This window comes from Cervus canadensis, chromosome 25, assembly GCF_019320065.1.
Source record: "Cervus canadensis isolate Bull #8, Minnesota chromosome 25, ASM1932006v1, whole genome shotgun sequence".
NCBI classification, from domain to species: domain Eukaryota; kingdom Metazoa; phylum Chordata; class Mammalia; order Artiodactyla; family Cervidae; genus Cervus; species Cervus canadensis.
The window spans coordinates 28,508,771-28,530,162 of record NC_057410.1 but is presented as its reverse complement, the minus strand read 5'-3'; the positions used below and the strand labels follow the sequence as shown (position 1 = coordinate 28,530,162).

Genomic DNA, 21,392 nt, shown 5'->3' with positions numbered 1-21,392 from the left:
TAGCATGTGATGTGTGTTTAATGTCAAGCCTTGGCAGGAGTAGCCAGGAGCTATTACTCATTGCTATCTGGTCAGGAAGATCCCCTGGAGAAGGAAATGGCAACCCACTCCAGTATTCTTGCTTGGAGAATCCCATGGACAGAGGAGCCTAGTGGGCTATAGTTCATGGGGTTGCAAAGGGTCAGACAAAACTTAGCAACCGAACACACACACACACACACACAGAGTAGGATGAGCCTCGACTGGAAAAAGAATGAGAATTAGGGCAAGGATTAGATGCTCTTTTCCTTAACTAGGAAAAGTCAGTGGTGGAAGGAATTTGTACTTAGGAGAGTTCTTTTCTGATAGTAAAATAATGAACCAGGACACAGGCAAGTTTTAGGAATTTTCAGTTCTGGAAGTATTGTGAGATTTATTGAGTACAGTTGAGTCGTGGCTGTGAAGTCACTCAGTCGTGTCCGACTCTTTGTGACCCCATGGACTGTAGCCCACCAGGCTCCTCTGTCCATGGCTACAGTCCATGGGGTTGCAAAGAGTCCAACACGACTTAGCAACTAAACCACTACCAACCATCTTTCGCCGTATTTCCTTTTCTTCCAAAAATGAATAATAAATTTCTCAAAGTAGGAAAAGAATACTTGCTCAGACACAACATCTTTCTAAAATTCCTAGTTTATAATGCTCAAATGTCCTCCAAAAAGTAGTGACATTCTGCAAGAAAGTCCTTGTCACTTTATCCTGGCCAGTACCAAGTTATCAATATTTTCTAATACGGTGGTGAAGCAATATCCCCTTGTTTTAATTAGCATTTATTTCTTAATATTGAAGAAACCTTTTCATATGCATATTTTTCCTTTTGCATTGCTTATTCTCTTCTTAAAAGTCTTTAAAAAGTTTTTTTTTAATTGGAATATTGTTGATTTACAATTTTGTGTTAACTTTAGTTGTACAACAAAGTGAATCAGTTATACATATACATATATCCACTCTTTTCAAGATTCTTTTCTCATATAGGTCATCACAGAGTATTGAGTAGAGTTTCCCGTGCTATACAATAGGTCCTTGTTAGTTATTTATTTTATATATAGTGTCTGTATATGTCAGTCCAAGTCTCCCAACCTGTCCCTCCCCACTTCTCCCCCAGGTAACTCTAAGTTTGATTTCTGCATCTGTGACTATTTCTGTTTTGTAGATAAGCTCATTTGTATCACTTTTTAAGATTCCACATATAGTGATATCATATATATATATATGTCTTTCTTTGTCTGACTTACTTCATTCAGTACGACAATCTTTAGGTCCATCCATGTTGCTGCAAATGGCATTATTTTGTTCCTTTTTTGTGGCTGAGTAATATTCCATTGCATTTATGTACTACATCTTCTTTAATCATTCCTCTGTTGATGGACATTTAGGTTGCTTTCATGTCTTGGCTATTGCAAATAGTGCTACAAGGAACACTGGGGTGCATATATCTTTTAAAATTATAGTTTTCTCCAGATATACATAGTCCTGCATACTGAAAATTTTCTCCAAAAGGTTTTTAGGTTTACCTTTTAAGTTTATTGTCTATTATGAGTCAATTTTTGTTTAAAGTGTGAAACTTAAGTTGAGGGTTTTGTTTGATTGATTGTGCTTTTGATCTCTGTTATGGGTTGAATTGTGGCCTCAAAAAAGATATATTGAAGTCTTAACACTCAGTACTTCTGAATGTGATCTCATTTGGAAGTAAGTTTTTAAAAAATTTCCCTTGAGACTTCTTTTTTGACCCATGAGTTATTTAGACGTAAATTGTTTAGTTTCCAAGTGTTTGGAAAAAATTTTGTTTCTTTACAATTTTTTTTTTTTGGCCACAGTGTGCAGCTTGTAGGATCCTAGTTCCCCAACCAGGTATCGAACCTGGGCTCTCAGTTGTGAGAGCACACAGTTTTAACCACTGGACTGCCAGGGAATTCCTGAAATCTTGTTTTTTAAAAATTAAAAAAATGTTTTATTTCCAGTTTTATTCCTTGTGGTCAGAGAATACACTCCATATGATTTGGATTTCTTCTTTTAGTTCTCTCAGTTTGTTTTCTTTTTAAAACTAAAGTATAGTTGATCTGCATGTTGTGTTAGTTTCAGGTGTATAGCCCAGAGATGCAGTTATACATACATATATATATTCTCTTCAAATTCTTTGACCCTATAGGTTAGTACAAAATATTGGGTATAGTTCCCTGTGCTATACAATAGGTCCTTGTTGGTTATCTATTTTATACATAGTAGTGTTTATACATTAATCTCACCATCCTTGGCTCCTGAAGCCCCTAGTTGCTGTACCTCTTCTCTCCACCTTTAAGATCTTTCTATATTTATTATATATGTGATATCCAGGTTTCTAGTTGTGGTAAGTGGAGTGAGTTCACACCATTTCTTATGCCGGAGCAGTGTCAGAAGAGTCTGCTCCATTTTTCTGGATGAGAAATACTAAATATTCTTTTACAACATGATTTTAGTGCTCATGAAGGGGATGGGGATTGGCTTTCTGCTTCCTTTGGGCTGATTCCTCAGATATGCCTGTCCCAGAGGCTTGGGCAAAGGCTCATGGTAGCACTGCCTGCCCCTCTGTGGGAAATGGGGCTGACTTCGTAACTACGTGAAAATTAGGTAAGGGTTCAGTAGACGTTGATTCCCCAGTAGACATTCCCCAATGTCTCAGTAGACACTGAGGGCAGGGCCAGGATATGAATTGCAAGGGACCCACTATTTGAAAAGCCACTTAGGAGAGATCTAAAGGTAGGTGCTGAGGATACTGTCCTTAGGAGAAATGCTTTCAGGGGTCACTGAAGCATCTCTTTGTCTCCTCCATGACTTCCTGGGACCCCTTCCTCCACCCCAGTTCTGCGCAGTAACTAGAGAGGAGTAGAGGGAAGATGGGATTTGGATCTTGTCCTCAGGAAACTTTCTGGCTGCTTGGTAGGATTGGCACACACCTGGAACACAGGTAGAGACAGGGAGTTAGCATAGACAATCGGTGCAGTTTGGGGAAGCTGGCCAGAGAGGAGTGGCTAGACTGGGATGTGATCAGAGAAGGTTTTCCAGGGTATCTCTGTGGCAGGTTCCCAAGGAGAGAAGGCCAGTGTGGGAGAGGGGAAGTCAAGCCCCTGTAGGGGGAGGGCACTCACACACTGCACTGCCTTCTGAGCGTGAACACTTGCTTTCAGCCCTTAGGGAAAGAGCTCGAGGCCCATGACAGCAGTCTGTATTGAACAGATTTGCTGAGACACCACGGGTCTGAATCGTGACACTCACATATGGAAAGGAATCAATTAGGGTGTGCTCCTGGCTAGGACACCCTGTGTCCTCATCACAGCACAGCCTTGCTTCATGGCTGTGAAGAAACTGCAGAGGGGAAAACCTTTGTGTCTAGTGAAAGAAGACTGAAAAGATTGCTAAGGACTATTGCTGATAGCGAAATTGAGACTGCCCAAGAAAATGATTATTCTTAACTAGAAAAGAGCTCTTTTGTATAAAAAAGAAGAGGAGGTTGAATTTGGCAATTGCTTGGTACAATAGTTGTAGAAGCATCATACCGTTATAATACAGAGTAAGGCCAAAATCTCTACACAGAAATGGAAAAGAGGGATTGGCAAACTGTTCATCTGAGCACTTGCCTAGTGAAACAATTGCATTTTTATGGAGAAAGTATGTACTGTGAATGTATTTGGAATTGGGAATTATGAGACTCTTGGGTCATATACTTGGGTAATATCAAGGATCTATTAAAATCCAAATGTCTACCCTCTCCCTTAGAATTGTGAACTGGGCTTCTGTCTTATTAATTTATGACCCCAGAACCTAGTTTAAGACCTGGGACAGAGTCAACTCTCAACAGAAGTGTGTTAAATGAACAGACAGATGGATGAACAAACACATGAATGGCTGGCTGGCTGGCTGGACAAACAAGGCCTGTAGAACTTCGATTGTGGGGTCAGAAGACCAGCCAAAGGAGTTCTTAAGACCAGGGCCTGCTGTTTCCTCTGGGACTCACACAAAGAAAGGCTCATGAAATGTGATCCTCAGCTATAACAGCAAACATGTGAGTTCCTGTTTTTCCATTTGTGAAAGGTAGACCCTCACAGCTCCTCTCCAGGTCTAGTGAATTAAATGAGCTTCTGTGTATGAGAAGCTATTTTAATGTTGGAAAGCGCTGCACCAGTGTTAGCCACTGTAAATGGTGACAATAACATAACTTCAAGGTTGATAGTGGCTGTGATGGGAGGGTCCAGGAACAAAGTCAGTGTGTGTAGTGAAAGGTGTACAGGGCAGCCTGGTTGGCACAGAGGAGCAGGAGACTAGCCTGGGAGGGCACAGAGGCCCTGCAACCAGAGGACCGGGCCTGGATTCCTGGTGGGCTCATCTGCCATGGCCCAGGCCAGCCACGAGGACTGCCTCCAGGAACCCTGGGAAGCCAGGCCATGGAGTCTCTTTCTAACCACATAAAAGCAGCTTAGCCAGGGTTCTGGATGTAGCCCATCTGATTCTGGTACAGTCGTGAAATCTCTCACAGATGATGCTGTCAATCAAAGGTTTCCCCTCTGCAGCCCCGCAATCTGGTCCCCTCACTCCCACGCCCTGGGAAAGGGCAATCTTGAGGCTGTGACAAACTTCCCAAGATCTTTCTAGGGATAATTCAGTCAGCCTAATTATCCCACATTAATTAGATAAGACTCAAATTACAGGAGCAAGGTTTGCAAGCCTAGCACTGTGGGAGGTTTAAGTTATTTGCCCAGTGTGGCTCTGATTTTGCTGGGAAAAAATGATTTGCTCCAGGCAAAATAAACCCACAAATTAGGGCAGTGGCTCCCTTCTGAGCCCTATAAAGGAGGCATCTAATACTGCAGGCTGATAAGCTGCATCTCAGCTAAGGGTTGGCATCTCATTCCAGCTCGCTGGCCTCCCCAGCATGAGCCGCCAATTCACCTACAAGTCGGGAGCTGCTGCCAAGGGGGGTTTCAGCGGATGCTCAGTTGTCCTCTCTGGGAGCAGCTCACCTTCCTACAGGGCAGGGAGCAAAGGGCTCAGTGGGGGCTTTGGAAGCCGGAGCCTGTATAGCCTGGGGTGTGCCCGGAGCGTCTCTTTCAACATGGCCGGTGGCAATGGGCGGCCAGGGGGCTATGGGTTTAGCCGAGGCCGAGCCAGTGGCTTTGCCGGCAGCATGTTTGGCAGTGTGGTCCTGGGGCCCATGTGCCCATCCCTGTGCCCACCTGGGGGCATCCACCAGGTCATCGTCAACAAGAGCCTCCTGACTCCCCTCAATGTGGAGCTGGACCCCGAGATCCAGAAAGTGCGTGCCCAGGAGCGGGAGCAGATCAAGGCACTGAACAACAAGTTCGCCTCCTTCATCGACAAGGTGGGAATTCCTGGAGAAACACAAGGTCCATGGCAACTTAGGATATCTAGAAATTCTAAGGCCCAGCTCCTCCTCTCATGGGACCCAGACCAGCTCAGACTTTGGTTGAAAGACAGACTCATAACCTATAATACACCCTAAACTATAAAGCAAGGCAGACGGGGATCAGTGGTACGCTAGAACAGCAGTTCTTAAAAGGGGTCCATGAACCGAGAGGGCTGGCATCACCTTGGCATTTGTTGGAAATGCATATTCTCAGGCTCCATATCATACCTACTGAACCACAAATTCTGGGAATGGGGCCCAGAAATCTGTGTTTTAACAAGCCCCCTGGTGATGTCGAGGCACTCTCATGTTTGAGGACCACTAAAGAGCAAAGGGGTAGGAAGGTTTGGTGAAGTAAACATTTCCCAAGCTTAGGGGAGCAGGGGAAGCTCACCACGGGTGATAGTGAGGTAGGGCAGTGATGCATGAGGAGGAGTTTGCCAGACAGAGGTGGAGAAAGGCAACCTAAGGAGATGGAAGAGTCACATGCAGCCTGATGAGACTTGTCTGAAGAGTGGGGAGAAATGCAGTTTGTGTGTGTTGGGAGAATGGTGGGAGTGGCACTGGCACATTGGAAAAGCACAAGAAGGGAATCTGGGCTTGACCCTGTAGGTGGTGTGGAGCCACTGGAGGGTTTTGTGCAAGGGAATGGTGGAATGTTCGTAGATTGCAAATTGAGAAGGCTGGTTCTCCCCCTGGGGAAATGCTCTGAGATCAAAGGCAGCCAGAAATGAAGGCAACATGAGAGGGCCCGAGACCCCAGATCAATTGGATACCGGCCTCTGGCTGGGCTGGGAGAGATGGTGATGAAGGAGACAGAGTAGGCAGAGCACAGGCCAGACCACCAGACCACCAGAAACCCAGAGAAGGGGTCCCCAAGAGCGTGAAGGCCAGTATGGCCAGATTACATGTCTAAGGACTTACCCAAGAAAGGTGGATGAGGCTAACCATCGACACTGGTCCAGGCAGGTAAGGACAGGTGCATAGAAGACAGAACTTGATGAGGGGCGAGGGAGGATGGTGAGGCCCCTCCTGACGTCAGTGGCTGCTCCCCAAAAGAGAACTGCAGTCAGACAAAGGACCTGGGTGGGAAGGGGTAGGAGAATCATTTTCTGAGGGATGAGGCTATGTAACGTAAGGGAACACAGCTACTGTCCAGGAAAGAAATTCCCTGGCCTCTTGCCATTGACTATTGGTTGGCTGGATTCCAGGTGAGGTTCCTGGAGCAGCAGAACCAGGTGCTGGGGACCAAGTGGGAGCTGCTGCAGCAACAGGACCTGAACAACTGTAAGAACAACCTGGAGCCCATCCTCGAGGGCTACATCAGCAACCTGAGGAAGCAGCTGGAGACGCTGTCCGGGGACCGGGTGAGGCTGGACTCGGAGCTGAGGAGCATGCGTGATGTGGTGGAGGACTACAAGAAGAGGTGAGTGGAACCCAAGCTGACTGCCTCCTGGGCCCGGGCTTTCCCCACAGGCACTGGGATGTATGCCTCTGGCCTCAGGGGCACTGGCCTCAGGTGAGAGTGACCCATCCTGAGATCCTCTGCCCAGACAGTATCAGGGCCTTCTCTGGGCAGCCAGGTGGGTTAGAGAGTGGCCAGCCAGCATTTCGAGCAGTGGTGAGGCTGTGCTAGTTGGTGGCTCTCTTGCTCCCCATTCACGAGAGCCCAGGTGTGCATACCATAGCCTCTCGGGTCCTAAGTTCTTTCAAGTTGGCCCCAAGTTCCCAGGAACTGCCCAACTGGGTTGGGAGCTGTACTTTCCATTGGGCTTCCTCTCACTTCCCTCAGATCCTAGACATTTAGGCCATGCTCCTTCCTCCTGTCCTAGGGGACTGTCTGACTTCCTTGGGACTCACACTTGGCAATGGTGTGAAGTTATTGGTAGGGGTGTCAGGCAGCTGGGGTGACACAAGAATCATGACTGAGAGAGGGACAGCGGTGTGTTCCTGTGATTTGGACAGAGTGGGAGGACGAAGAACCTTTTCACTCTCCAGGCTTCAGAGGAAATCTAGACCCAAGCCATCTGGTCCCCAGGTCCAGGAGGAGGTTGCTTCAAACCCTGCCCACGATGCTGGCCACATAGTCCTAATGAATTGGATAGATTTGCAAAATGTAAAATAATATCTATTAAAAGGTACATAACATGGGCTTTGCATCTCTTCCTTCATGTTGAGAACACACCCACCCACACCCACACACACCCTTCTCATCGTGATGCTTCTCTTGTAGGTATGAGGAGGAAATAAACAAGCGCACAACTGCTGAGAATGAATTTGTGGTGCTTAAGAAGGTGAGGACAGAATACATGTCCCTCGGTCCAGCAGGGTGAGGAGTGTAGGGGGTGAGGGAGGTGAATCAGAGGAAAGACTGGAGTCTCTACCCACTGCAGAAGGGCCTGGAGCTGAAGGGCCACAGAAGAAGGTGGAGGGATTTGGGGGACACCTTGAAGTTTATCTAGCACACTTCACTTTGTCCAGGCCCATGTCTTGTGTAAATGAGCAGGAGTGCAGATGTGGACAGTCACTCCCGGGCCAAAGCATATACATAAACAGCATATGCTTTGAGAAGGGCTGCAGGTTCTCCTTCCAACTCTGTCCCTGGCCACCTTCAGCTCTGACCACCGTGTGACCGACCATAGTAAGGTAGGGCTCTCTCCCATACTCTCTTTGAGACAGAGTAGGCAGTAAAAAGATTCCATTCTTGGATAAGGCAAGAGGAGTTCCGGAGGCATAAGGAATCTGCTCAGGGTCTTGCAGTGAGTTCTGGGTGGGGGTCACTTCTTGATCCTTGTGTCTTGACTCCATTTTTTGGGGCAGCTAGTCACTTAACTGGGTCTGGGGGGCCAGCGCCTGGGAGACCCCTGTCTGGGTTTGAAGGGCGATGTCAGGGGCTCTCTGGATTCCCCTAGGACGTGGACGCGGCATACATGAGCAAGGTGGAGCTGCAGGCCAAGGTGGATGCCCTGGAGAGAGAAATAAAGTTCTTTACATGCATGTACGAGGGGGTAAGTCTCCCCCAGTTCCTGTCCCCATCCTGGCTCAATCGTCTGGAAGGACAGACATGTGAATGAGTGGTTACTAACTCATCAGGAACTTTAAGGGCCCAGGGAATCTCCAGTGTTGGGACGCTGGGAGCTTTGTAGAGCAAAGCAAGAGTGACAGCAATCTTGGTACATCTGATGATGTGTGCCATCCACTCCAGCCTGGCCACCAGCTGTTCCCTCTCACATCCTTCAGGAAGCCATGGGGCCCTAAGGGGTCCCCACTGACCACCAGCCAACCATATTCTCACTTCTGCTTGTCTTCTCTCTGTGGCTTGGGAATTTTCTCGGGTCTTAGGCATGAGTCCCCAGGGATGGAGGTGAAAATCTTCACACTCTTTCCACTGCCTCTGTGACTATCTGGTTTCAAGCCTCAACCTGTTGGCCCATTCATGGGCTCTCAGATGTCCTTACTGTCCCTTGTGTGATGGCCAGGCTCTCTCCCCTCCACCTTCTGCACTCCTAACCTATCTCAGGTGACAGTCATGGGGGTCGGTTTCTTCTTGAGCTACTTCAAAACCATCCAGAAATTTTAGATGTGGTGTTGGAACCTCTGAACCAGTGAACTCCATTCTTGGAAGTTTTGGGGACCACAACTTGAGTCGTTTGGGAGGGTCTGGGGGGCTCGCTGCTGGGCCAGGTCCATCACCTTGGCACATTCTTCTGTTCACAAAAGGCAGCTCAAGCTTCCTTGTTGCCCCTGCAGGAGATTGCTCAGATGCAGTCCCACATCAGTGATACATCTGTCATCCTGTCCATGGACAACAACCGGAACCTGGACCTGGACAGCATCATTGCTGAGGTCCGGGCCCAGTACGAGGACATTGCTCTCAAGAGCAAGGCGGAGGCCGAGGCACTGTACCAGACCAAGGTGAGATGCACACATCCCCAAGGTCATGTGTTCCGGGGCCTCTGACCCATCCCATGACCCACCATGGCCCATATGCTCGCTGGGAGCACAGCATTGTCCAGGGTGCCGGGGGAAAGAACCCCCTCTTCCCCAGAGGAGGAAGAGATTGCAGCTCTGTCCTTAGGAACCACGAAGCCATCAGAGAAAACACACAGCTGAGTGCAAATGAGTGTGTCAGAGAAACATGAACCTTGGGGAGACAGAGGTTAGGGAACTAGAACTGGGTGGGGCAAGTCAGGAGCCATGTCCTTAGAGGCTGAGAGTTTTGAACTAATTCTGGGAAGAAGGAAAACATGGGTAGTTAGCATCTCAACTCCCTTGTTAATAACAATAAATTAGGGGATCTCATCTGAGATCAGGTCACTCCTATCTTTTCATTCAAGTCCAACTCCAAGGAGAAAGGGGTAGGTTTGAGTCCCTTAGATCTTAACTCCTCTAATAGGTTGTGGGTGGGGAAATGAGTCTTCAGATAATTTAGTTTCTCAGATCAAGATGGTGACTTCCTAATTGTCCTTGAGGTTTATCAGGTTCCTTCTCAAGGGAAACCCAAACTGTTGAGACCTTTTCTTGCCCCTCCCGCTGCCCCCTTGCTACCTCAGGGGCAGAAAGACTTGACCTTCAAGGGTGTGACGAAGGGAGGCTTTCATGGCCTAGAAGACAACTCAGGCCAAGGCTTCTTGATAAAGGTTCAAACTCAAGTCCCCAGTCCCCAAATCCTTCTACATTCCAGCCTCCAGCCAGGATCAGGGATGGCTATGTGGCCCAATTATTCTGGATTGTCAGTGACGGTGCTTAACCCCAGATTCCTTCTAGAAGAATTAGGCATAAACATGATGTGGGTTCATTTGTTTCTTGAGGTTACTCACACCACGATTTCTCCAGCTCAGGGCAAGCACTCACTGAGCAGAATGGCATCAGTGTCATCCCAGAAACAGTACTGTGAATGCTTATTATTACTTCCCTTTTGAAGGTGAAGAAGCGGGGTTTAAGGAGTTGAAATAACTTTCCAAGATCCTTTAGCTGATAAATGATGGAACTGGATCTGAATCTACATGTCTGATGTTCCATAGCATTTAGACAGAAAGTCAGGAGGTGACTCTGGTTGAGAAGGATTTATGACAAGGGCTTGGGGTGGCTTGGGAGCTGAATGGCAGGAGTTTAATCTCCTGTCTCAGGAGGAGACAACTTGGTGTCAGAATCAGGGACTTAGTGCCCTGGTAAGGAGGGCTATGCAGAGATGCAGAAGGCCACCTGACCTGGCACCAAACATAAAACACAGGAGCACAGTGAGAAGCTCCCCCTGCCTTCCAGGGAACTTGGCATCCTTAAGAAGAACCCTGACTCTTGGACCATGCTGGAGCCAGATATTAGACAACTGGCAAACCCAACCCCTCAGAGACAGACAGGCAGTGCATAGTCACTGGAGTTCTGAATGTCACATGTTCTTTGTGTTCCCCTTGTGTTACTTTTCAAGGTCATTTAGCTGGTAGTGATGGAGATAACCATATTCTGGGGTAAAAATGGAGTACTCTCTGTTAATTATTCAATGGATGACATCAAATGCAGGAATAATCCGAAACTAATAGATGACTCCAAATTCATGACCCATGGTGATAGGATATAATCAAATCTACCCCCGCACTCCCATACACACAAAATGCACCTCCATGTCCAGCAAGACTGCCAGTAGCCTGGAACTCAGCTGAGCTATGATGGGAGGAAGTTCCAGAGAAAATAGATCGGTGGCTCATCAGCTCCCTCTTTGGTTCACTCATTCATTCATTCATTCTCCAGACCTCTTTTCTAGCTAGACTCTGTGCTAGATACTGGGAATTCAGAAGTAAGACTAGAGGTCCCTGCCATCCAGTCATTCTGATTCTGATGGGAAAGACATTGAAATGTGTGGTCACAGAACAGAGTGGTAAAGTCTACAGACTGGCATGCCGGGGACTATGGGCACAGATGGGCAGCCAAGCAGGGACTCAGTGAAGGCCTCCTGGAGAAAGGGAGTCTGCCCTGGCTGAGTTGGACCTGATTAGGGGAAAAGAGAGGATGAATGGGGGAGGCTTTTCTAGCAGGAGGGAGGGCCTCGTGCACAGACTCAGAGATTTGAGAGCACATGGGCTCCTTATGGAACCTGGAACTGTTTGGCAGAGGTGGGGAGCTGGGTAGATGATGGGTGAGGGCAGTAAGAACTGAGCCTGAAGAGCCTAATAGAGTCAGATCTCAAGGCACCTTGATGCCAGGCTAGGAGTTGTTTTAATTTTACCTTGACCTTGAGGAGCTATAGGTAGGGGAGTATCATAATCAAGGTTGTGTGTTGCAAAGCTGCAGTGTAGAGGGTGTGAGACTTTTGACTGTCCTTATGGCCAAAACCTTCAGTGAGATCATCTCTGCTGAAGGCAGATAAATCAAGCCAAAGAACAGATGTCTGAGCAGGAGGCTGTTGATAGGCCTGGTGAAGCTGGGGACCCCTACCCACCTCTGCCACACTCCCCAGGCAAAAGCACAACCTGCTAGGCCGAGCTTAGGTTCCTGTGTTGGCCCCTTTCACCCTAGTTCCAGGAGCTGCAGCTGGCGGCCGGTCGGCATGGGGATGACCTCAAACACACCAAGAATGAGATCTCAGAGCTGACCCGGCTCATCCAAAGGCTGCGCTCAGAGATTGAGAATGTGAAGAAGCAGGTGAAGGGGCTTTGGGGTTTCCTGGCTCACTCCCAAGGGAGGGGTGAACTGTCAATCACACACTCATGTCCCTTCTTCTCAGGGTCTTCCATCTCAGAACTCCTTTTCTCAGATGGAACCTCTGTTTGCATCCTTCCACACTTAGCTCTCACCTGAATCCTGGAACAATTGGAAAGGCCTTCTCAGAAAGCCAAGGGGCTGAGAATAACAAGCTTCTCAGTTCCAGGTTGACAGGATACTAACTCCATGGATGTAGCTTTGCTCTAGGAAGTGGGGCAGGATAGAGCATGGTCCAACCACAGTGAGCACTTGGAGGGAGGCAGTGAAGGGAGGCTCAAGGTACCTTAGAACTCAGGGGGCAATGTCACCTCCTGGTCCTCAGTGCTCCAACCTGGAGATGGCCATCACTGACGCTGAGCAGCAAGGTCATTGTGCCCTGAAAGATGCTCAGGCCAAGCTGGATGAGCTGGAGGCCGCCCTGCTCCAGGCCAAGGAGGAGCTGGCCCGGATGATGCGTGAGTACCAGGAGCTGATGAGCACCAAGCTGGCTCTGGACATCGAGATCGCCACCTACCGCAAGCTGCTGGAGGGCGAGGAGTGCAGGTAGGTGATGGGAGGGCTCTTAGAATGTTAGGGCTGGAAGGACTTTTGGAATCCTCTGACTTAATTTCCCAGGTATGGGTGGCAGACTGTTGGAGGGGTTGGAGATACTTTTTAGGTCACCTACAAACATAGCCTTAAACAGCATCCAGTCAGATAATAAGATGGTGATTTCCTTTATGGTTTTCTTTCCAGTCTTCAGACTACAATAAGGAGAAAGCTTCAGCGTGGTGCTCTTGTATATTTAACACTGACCTGACACTTGCAAATATCCCTATTAGTAAAGAGATGGTAGATTCTAGGTTCAAAGTCTCTGAGCAGACAACAATATCTAGCCAAATATTTTTTTGTTTTATTTATTTTCACTGCTACTGTTTTTGTCTTTTTTTGGTCCAGAGATACTGGTTTTCTATGCACCCTATTGATATAAAACTTCCTTTTAAGAGAAATATATTTTTTTGCCATAGAAGATAGTCAATGAAAAATACTAAACATATAACAGTATGAGTTATATGTGGTCATAGCAACAATTGAAAGGGTAGTACATGAAGTGTTGACACTTGAAAATCCCCATCCTAACCTAGCATCATTTTATGAATGAGACCCAGAGAAGAGAAGTTATTGGTCCTAATATCATAGAGTTAGTTCCTTAGCGGCAACTCCTGATGCTAGTATTTCTACACATGTATTTATTCAGGCAGTAGCCCCACAGGGATGAAGTGGGTTGACGAGAAGCACAGCAGGAGGGCCCCTGGGAGGTGGTGTTGCCACAGGGGCTCCAGGGTTGCAAGTTCACACATCTCAGAAGGGGAAAGACTAGAGAGAGGTGCTTAGAGTCACCCAGGGCTGTTAATGCCACCTGGCCAGCTGGAGGACTTGTGGAGGCTGCGCTGGCCTGGTTGATGGTTGCAGGCTGGGGTGAAGGTAACTCAAATTCCATGTGATGGAGATTCACCTGTGCTTTTGTTCCCTTGCAGGATGTCTGGAGAACACACCAATTCTGTGAGCATATGTGAGTATTTTACACCTCTGAAAGATTATGTTTAGCCCATTAATGAACACAAAGGAAGTGGTCCCCTACCACTAGGACCCCCATGGAACAGCCTGGGTTCTGCCTGCTAGAGCAACATTGTCCTAATCACCTCCTGTGCTGAGACCTGCAGCCTCTTCCTTGATGGGGTCAGCTTCCCATCACATTCTGACATTTCACACTTCCCCATTTCTGGCCCCTTCCCCAGAAACCTCACTCATAAGGCTCTCAGCCCCATGCTTTTCTGCCACCCCCCATCCAGACTTTGCTGCTTGCCGGAAGCTGTGAGTAGGAAGAGGGGCACCTCCTCACCCGGAGTGAGACCCGGGTGTGCATAGAAACATTGTGCACAAGCAGTTTCAATGCTGCCCCAAAGGATTCAGCCTGGTCTCCTAAGAGAAGCTGGCAAAAACTCTCCTGTATCAAGCACTCAGGAAATTCTTTGGAAAAAATTAAGAATGTCTTCTTAAGTTAAACGCAAGACTTGCTGGCTTACATGATGCTTAGGCGTCATCTGCTCTTTGGGGGAAGCCCCTGCTACTCTTGTTTGTTCAAAGAATGAGAAGGCTCTGGGCTTGGGGGTCCTGTGGGATCTGGGCTGATTCCCCTGGTACTTGAGCTGCCAGGAATTGAGCATATGTCACTAAAGCCAAGTCCTCAGTTGATGTGGAGTATCACTTAGGACGGACACATTTAATCTAGTTAGAGCTGGGAGGCTGGAGAGGACTTCGGGTCAGCCCTATCCTGGGACACGCACTTATTAGTCCTCCCTCTGTCTTCCACAGCCGTCATCAGCAGCTCCATGGCCGGGACTGCAGGCACAAGAGCCGGCTTTGGGTACAGCGGCACCGGCACCTATGGCTATCGGCCCAGCTTTGTCGGCGGGGGCTATTGCTTCCTGCCGGGGGGCTGTGTCACTGGCAGTGGGAACTGCAGCCCCCGCGGGGAGGCCAAAACCAGGTTAGGGAGTACAAGTGAAATCAAGGACCTGCCGGGAAAGACCCTAGCTCTGAGCTCACCCACCAAGAAGACCCCAAGATAAAGTGAAAGACAGCTGTCCAGACAGCTTGCTTTGGTTTCTCCTGGACTCCCTTCTTCAGGAAATTCCTCCATCACACCTGTCATCATCTCCTTGCTTTTCTGCTCCACTGTTGTCTCCTCTCTTGCAACTCTCTACCTTAGTCTTCCTTAATGAGGAGTCAGGATGCTAGCCCATCCTTCTGCCTCCATACTAAGAGGCTTCTTAATACAGCCTCCCCTTCCTGCAGAATTGCCAGGGATAAAGACTAGACCCTTTCCTGGCTCTAAGCCCCTCACAGATGAAGCTTTTGTTTCAAGGGCAATTCCAGTCCTCCTGCTTCCCTTTCTGTGCCCTGGTTTAGGTAGTTATTTGGCCACGTGCTCCATGGGTACAGACAATTACAGGTCCACTGACAGACCTGCAAGGACTATCTCTTCTTAGATCAGCATCAGCTCTGGGGAAATCCTTGGTCATTAGTTTACCTCGCATGGCCCCTGCAGACTACAGCCAGGAGAACCCCTGCTGACTGGCCCGTCGGTGAAGGGATTTGTGCTCTCAGCATGTGTGTTCTTGTCCTCGTTCAGGCCTTTCTTCCCTGCTTCCTCATCTTACCAATAAATTTATACAACTAATGCTGCTTCTCTCTCCTAAGGGAATCTACCTCTTAGGCAAAATCTCTTCTGTAAATAGAGGTCAATGTCCTGGAACCTGAGGCCCGGTGTCTTTAAAGAACCCCAAAGTAACCTTTGAGCTGAGTGAAAGACATCCTTGCATGGATGGCAGGACCCCATGGTCACCTTCATTGGATTTTGTGATACTGAGGCTTCATCTCTGTCCCCCATCTCCAGCAGATGAAACTTTGAAGTCACGCTTTTCTCAGGTCAATGCATGGGTGAATGGAAACATCTTTGAGAACATTCAGATTGTAGGGACAGACAGGAAGCCAACATTTGTCTCGTGGCAAAATTTAAAACTGGCCAAACAGAAAAAAATATCGTATATTAACACATATATATGGAATCTAGAAAAATGGTACAGATGACCCTATTTGCAAAGCAGAAATAGAGACACAGTCATAGAGAATAAATGACCTAGATTGGAAGGCAATCCAAAAAAGAGAGAATATATGTATATGCATAGAGGATTCACTTTGTTGTACAGAAGAAACTAACACACCTATACTCCAATTAAAAAAAAAAATTGGCCAAGAGGCAGCAGAAGGCCAGTTCCAGAAAGCCTGGGGCTTCAGTTTTGGCTGTTCATTGTTCTCTGGACAAAGATCAAAGGCAGATTCCGTTTTAATTAATGACCCATGTTCTCTTGATCCTTGGGGAAGTTTTACTGGCTTGAGGTGGATGTGAATGTACATGTACGTATGTATGAGTTGTGTTTAAGCATGGGGGCCATCTCTGTTACATGTCACTCAGCTTCCAAAACAGTCCTGTGCTCAGAGCTTTCTCATAGGCCCCCAGGCCAAAATCATGCTGGCAGCATGCAACAGGAAGCAAAAAGTAAGTGAGAGGCCAGCACACATTGAGACCAGGGCTCACAGGTGCATCTGAACAGGATCATTATGGATCCAGAGAGAGTCCTAGAGTTCAAGTTGATAGCCTTGAATTCAGGTTCAATCCCTGCAACTAAGTGGTGAACATGGGCAAAGCTTTCAACCCCTTTGAGCCTCATTTCTGTAGCTATAAAATAAGCAGAATTAACCACCAGATTGTAGGTAGGCTAAAATGAGGCAATATGAAGATGTTCTGTGAAATTCCTGGTACAAAGTTCATGCTTAATAAATGTTAAGTGGAAACAGAATCTTGTTCTTGATCTTTGTGGTTCAAAACATAATGAGCTCACTGAAAGAGCTGTTTAGCAGCTGGTAAAGCAATTAACAAAATCTAAACCTTAAAGAAACCATCTTATAAACTATATGCAGTTTATTGATTGCCCAAAGGAGAACTGGCTGGCTGAATAACTAGTCCCAGGGAAGACACTCTTGGGGCCAGTAAAGAAATGGTGGTCAAGTCAAGGAATATTTAGGAAGTAGCTATCACATGCCTGGCATGAGTTAGTGTTGGGGATATAGTAATATAGAAAAAGGTCCATGCTCCATCAAATAAGTCCTGGTTGCCCATTATATATAAAGTACTTTATTAGAAATGGGGGCTGTGCTTGGCAGTTAAATAGGTTTTCCCTATCCTCATGTCAAGAGAAACAAAATGAATATACATATGCAGCGAAAAGGTCTGTGTGAAGAACAGATAATGTCAGCAAAACAGACATATATAAATATATATATTCATTTCTGTCTATCTATTCTCAGTTCAGTTCAGTTTAGTTGCTCAGTTGTGTCCAACTCTTTGAGACACCATGGACTGCAGCACATCAGGCTTCCCTGTCCATTACCAACTCCTAGAGCTTGCTCAAACTCATTACCATTGAGTCAGTGATGCCACCCAACCATCTCATCCTCTCCTCCTGCCTTCAATCTTTCCCAGCATGAGGGTATTTTCCAATGAGTCAGTTCTTTGTATCTATCATTTTAGTTGCTGATTAATCTGACAAAATGAGGATTATAACTAGGTCTCAAACAAAATGATTATGTCTTCTTTCAAAGAGCTTAGAATGCATATATGAATGTATCCTCTCGTACTGTTAAAGAAGCAAGGCAATGGCATTTCCAGGCTATGACTTGATCTTTAGGTATATATCTAAATATTATCACTTCATATTCTCAAATAGGGAAAAAGATTTTCATTTAAATGAAATATATACAACTTTTTTTCATTTCTAATGTGAAAAAGAAAATCAGTTTATCATAAAAGATGGGAATAAAGTCAACAAAAAATTATTTGGGGAAAAGAAAAGGAAAAGGGTCCAAACTCTTAATGAAGGTCTTCCTAGTGGCGTTAGTGGTAAAGAAACCATCTGCCAATGCAGGAGACATAAGACACGCAGGTTCAATTCCTGGGTTGGGAAGATCCCCTGGAGGAGGAAATGGCAAACCACTCTAGTATTCTTGCCTGGAGAGACCCCATGGACAGAGGAACCTGGCGGGCTACAGTCCATAGGATCGCAAAGAGCTGGGCACGACTGAAGCGATTTAGCAGGAAATTTTAATGAAGATGTAACCACAATAAAATGTAACTATAACCCAGGTGGGATATGGGCAACATAAGAAATCAGAGGCAGCACAGAGGAGAGTGGGAACTTCAGGGAGGTCAGGGGAGGCTGGCAGAGAAGGCATCACCTATGGAGTTTTGAGAGGATGGAGCTTACTAGGCAGGCAAGAGGAAGAAGTGGGCATTGTACGAAGAGGCACTAGATGGTATAAGTAGGTCACGGTTGCCTGAGTGTGAAGAGGAAGGCTGAAGAAGTTCCGAAGGTGGAGAGGGAGGGGGCAGTGGCACCTGAAGCTGGGGAGATGGGCAGCAGCCACATCAGAGAGGCCCTATGTCTGCTAAGGAGCTGGGATTTCATGTTGTAGAGCTTGTGGGAGAAGCCTAGATCTTAGGTGTCAGATAGACCCAACTGGGGTCCTCCTCCACCACTCACTGTGTGACTTAGGCAAGCTACTTCTGTCCCATGTGTCTCAGTTTCCTCAGGTGTGAAAAGGGGTTAATAATAGTAGTTTCCTCATAAAGCTGTCATGAGAATTACATTTAATGAGAGAATGTAGGAGAATTCTTTACTTTAGTGACTGCCACATAGTATGTGTTCCATAAATGGTAGTTATTAAACCACTGTTACTATTATAGCTCTTAGTATTACTAGGATAGACTCTTCTTTCAAGAAGCTGAAGTGAGAGGGAAAGTAGAGAAGGTCTAATAGCGATAAGAAGACATTTCACTAACAGGAACTAAGGATAAAGAGTATTGGCTATTAAGAGAGATTTCTATCACTTAACTTCTATGCTTGGATTCAGGTAATTAACACTGACTGCCTGCATGGGAAAACCTTGAAATCTCAGTGGTTTAACTTAACATGAAAAAGGTTCATTTCTCATTCCCAGTCTAAGGCATCTCATCTACATGGTTATGACAGTGGATGTTTCAGGAGCCTAGGCTCTTGTGTTTTCTAGCCCTGTCAACCTTGAACACCCAGTTTCCAGAGTTACTAGGATAGGAGAAAAGAGAGATTCAACAAGTATGTGGGCTGCTGACTGCCTCACTCTAGAAACGACACACTTCAATGCCACTCACACTTAATTGGCCACCACAGCCCCAATCTCCAACCAAATCCCAAAGGAGGGTGGGGAGTGGGGAGGAGCCAAGGGCACTTGGTAAGCACTGGCAGTCTCTGGTACCACCTTCCTCAATGTAGGGACAGACATCAGTTACCACCAGATGGTAACTCCATTGAGTGGTGTTGGGGTGATGCTGGCATCTGCCCTCCAGTCCATGTAAGCAACTTTCCTTTGGTTTTGGCAGTGTAGCTGGAGACATGTTGCTATAAACTAGATCAGTCTGCATATTATATTTATTATACTTAGATCTCCTTCAGGTTTTTAAGGAGATACTGTAAATCTGTTTGGATTTGGAAATTTGTCTACTTAATAGTGGACTAGAGAAAACTTGTTCAATATTTCTTAAAGTATATTCCTTAAAACCCTGATTCCTATATGTGGTCAAGGAGAGGGGCTCTATGACCTAAAAAAAGGTTTGGAAAGCCTTGAGTTTTTTTTTTTTTTTTAATAACAGTACTTTATTTCTGATACTGGAATCAGTATTCTACTTTCTTCTCCAATTTTTTTTTTTTTACAGATGGCTAACAAACACATGAAAAGATGCTCAACATCACTCATTATCAGAGAAATGCAAATAAAAACCACAATGGGGTGCCATTACACACCAGTCAGGATGGCTGCTATCCAAAAGTCTACAAGCAATAAATGCTGGAGAGGATGTGGAGAAAAGGAAACCCTCTTACATTGTTGGTGGGAATGCAAACTAGTACAGCCGCTATGGAGAACAGTGTGGAGATTCCTTAAAAAACTGGAAATAAAACTGCCATATGACCCAGCAATCCCACTCCTGGGCACACACACTGAGGAAACCAGATCTGAAAGAGACACATGCACCCTAATGTTCATCACAGCACTGTTTATAATAGCCAAGACATGGAAGCAACCTAGATGCCCATCAGCAGACGAATGGATAAGGAAGCTATGGTACATATACACAATGGAATATTACTCAGCCATTAAAAAGAATTCATTTGAATCAGTTCTAATGAGATGGATGAAACTGGAGCCCATTATACAGAGTGAAGTAAGCCAGAAAGATAAACACCAATACAGTATACTAACACACATATATGGAATTTAAAAAGATGGTAACAATAACCCTATATGCAAGACAGAAAAAGAGACACAGATGTACAGAACAGACTTTTGGACTCTGTGGGAGAAGGCGAGGGTGGGATGTTCTGAGAGAATAGCATTGAAACAAGTATACTATCAATGGTGAAACAGATCACCAGCCCACGTTGGATGCATGAGACAAGTGCTCAGGGCTGGTGCACTGGGAAGACCCAGAGGGATGGGATGGGGAGGGAGGCGGGAGGGGGGATCGGGATGGGGAACACATGTAAATCCATGGCTGATTCATGTCAATGTATGGAAAAAACCACTACAATACTGTAAAGTAATTAGCCTCCAACTAATAAAAATAAATTAAAAAAATGAAAAAAAAAAAACAAACAAACAACACTCATACTAACAGTGGGAAGGGGGAGGGGAAATATCAGGATGGGGCGGGAGGTACAAACTTTCAGGTGTAAGGTAGACTCAAGGATGTATTGTATAATGGGGAAAGATAGCCAGTATTCTGTAATAATTGAAAATGTTAAATAAAATTTTTAAAAAGCTCACTTATAAAAATTAAATGCTTATATCAGAAAATTTAAAAACATTAAAAAGTAAAAAAAAAGAATTAGAATTTCACTTCCCAGTCACCATGCAAGAAAGCCCTGAATGTTGTTCACTCTTTGGTAGCAGTAGCACTAAGTGTAATTAATGGATCCTGCAATAAGATGCTTCCTTAACTCTTTTTTTTTTTTTTTAAACCCAGCATGGAATCCACCCCTACAGTTTTTTTCTACATGATATCTATTAATTTCCTTAGAACTAGTGTTCTGGGGCAAAAGAGACCCACTGGCAAATCCTTGCTTAATGAGTTTCATCCATCTTAGACTGCTGAGCTCTAGTTTCAAAGGGGTGCTGTTTCTGGCCCCATCTAGCAATCCAGGGGTTGCCGTTTCTCAGGACTAATGGCAGAGATGGTCACAGGGCCTGAGGTGACACAGTGAGCTGTCAGAGGCAGGTGCAATGAGAACCCTGCTTATCAGGCTTCAGCCACATTTTGATCTGCCCATATCCTCACATATCTGATGTCTCTGAAACCTGGATGTGTCACTTTTGCCTTTTCATAATCTCTAAGGTGAGCCTGAGGGTTGAGGAATTCTTGATTCATCCAGCCAGTTGACCCTTCACTGGAGGATAAGAAAAGGTCATTTACTTGTTCCCTTACCTGGACCCAGGTTCAATCCCTGGGCTGGGAAGATTCCCCTGGAGAAGGAAATGGCAACCCACTCCAGTATTCTTGCCTGGAAAATCCCATGGATGGAGGAGCCTGGCAGGCTATAGTCCATGGGGTCACAAAGAGTCA

General features: G+C 46.1%; 1 protein-coding gene across 1 annotated transcript; it reads left to right on the top strand.

The window, feature by feature from the left end:
- Positions 1–4,265: 4,265 nt before the first annotated feature.
- On the top strand, positions 4,266–15,357 carry LOC122427428 (keratin, type II cytoskeletal 73). The gene is made up of 9 exons (XM_043446892.1): positions 4,266–5,392; positions 6,649–6,863; positions 7,671–7,731; positions 8,350–8,445; positions 9,188–9,352; positions 11,951–12,076; positions 12,459–12,679; positions 13,654–13,688; positions 14,492–15,357. The coding sequence occupies exons 1-9, from the start codon at positions 4,946–4,948 to the stop codon at positions 14,746–14,748; spliced, it is 1,623 nt and encodes a 540-aa protein (XP_043302827.1). The 5' UTR covers positions 4,266–4,945; the 3' UTR covers positions 14,749–15,357.
- Positions 15,358–21,392: the final 6,035 nt, after the last annotated feature.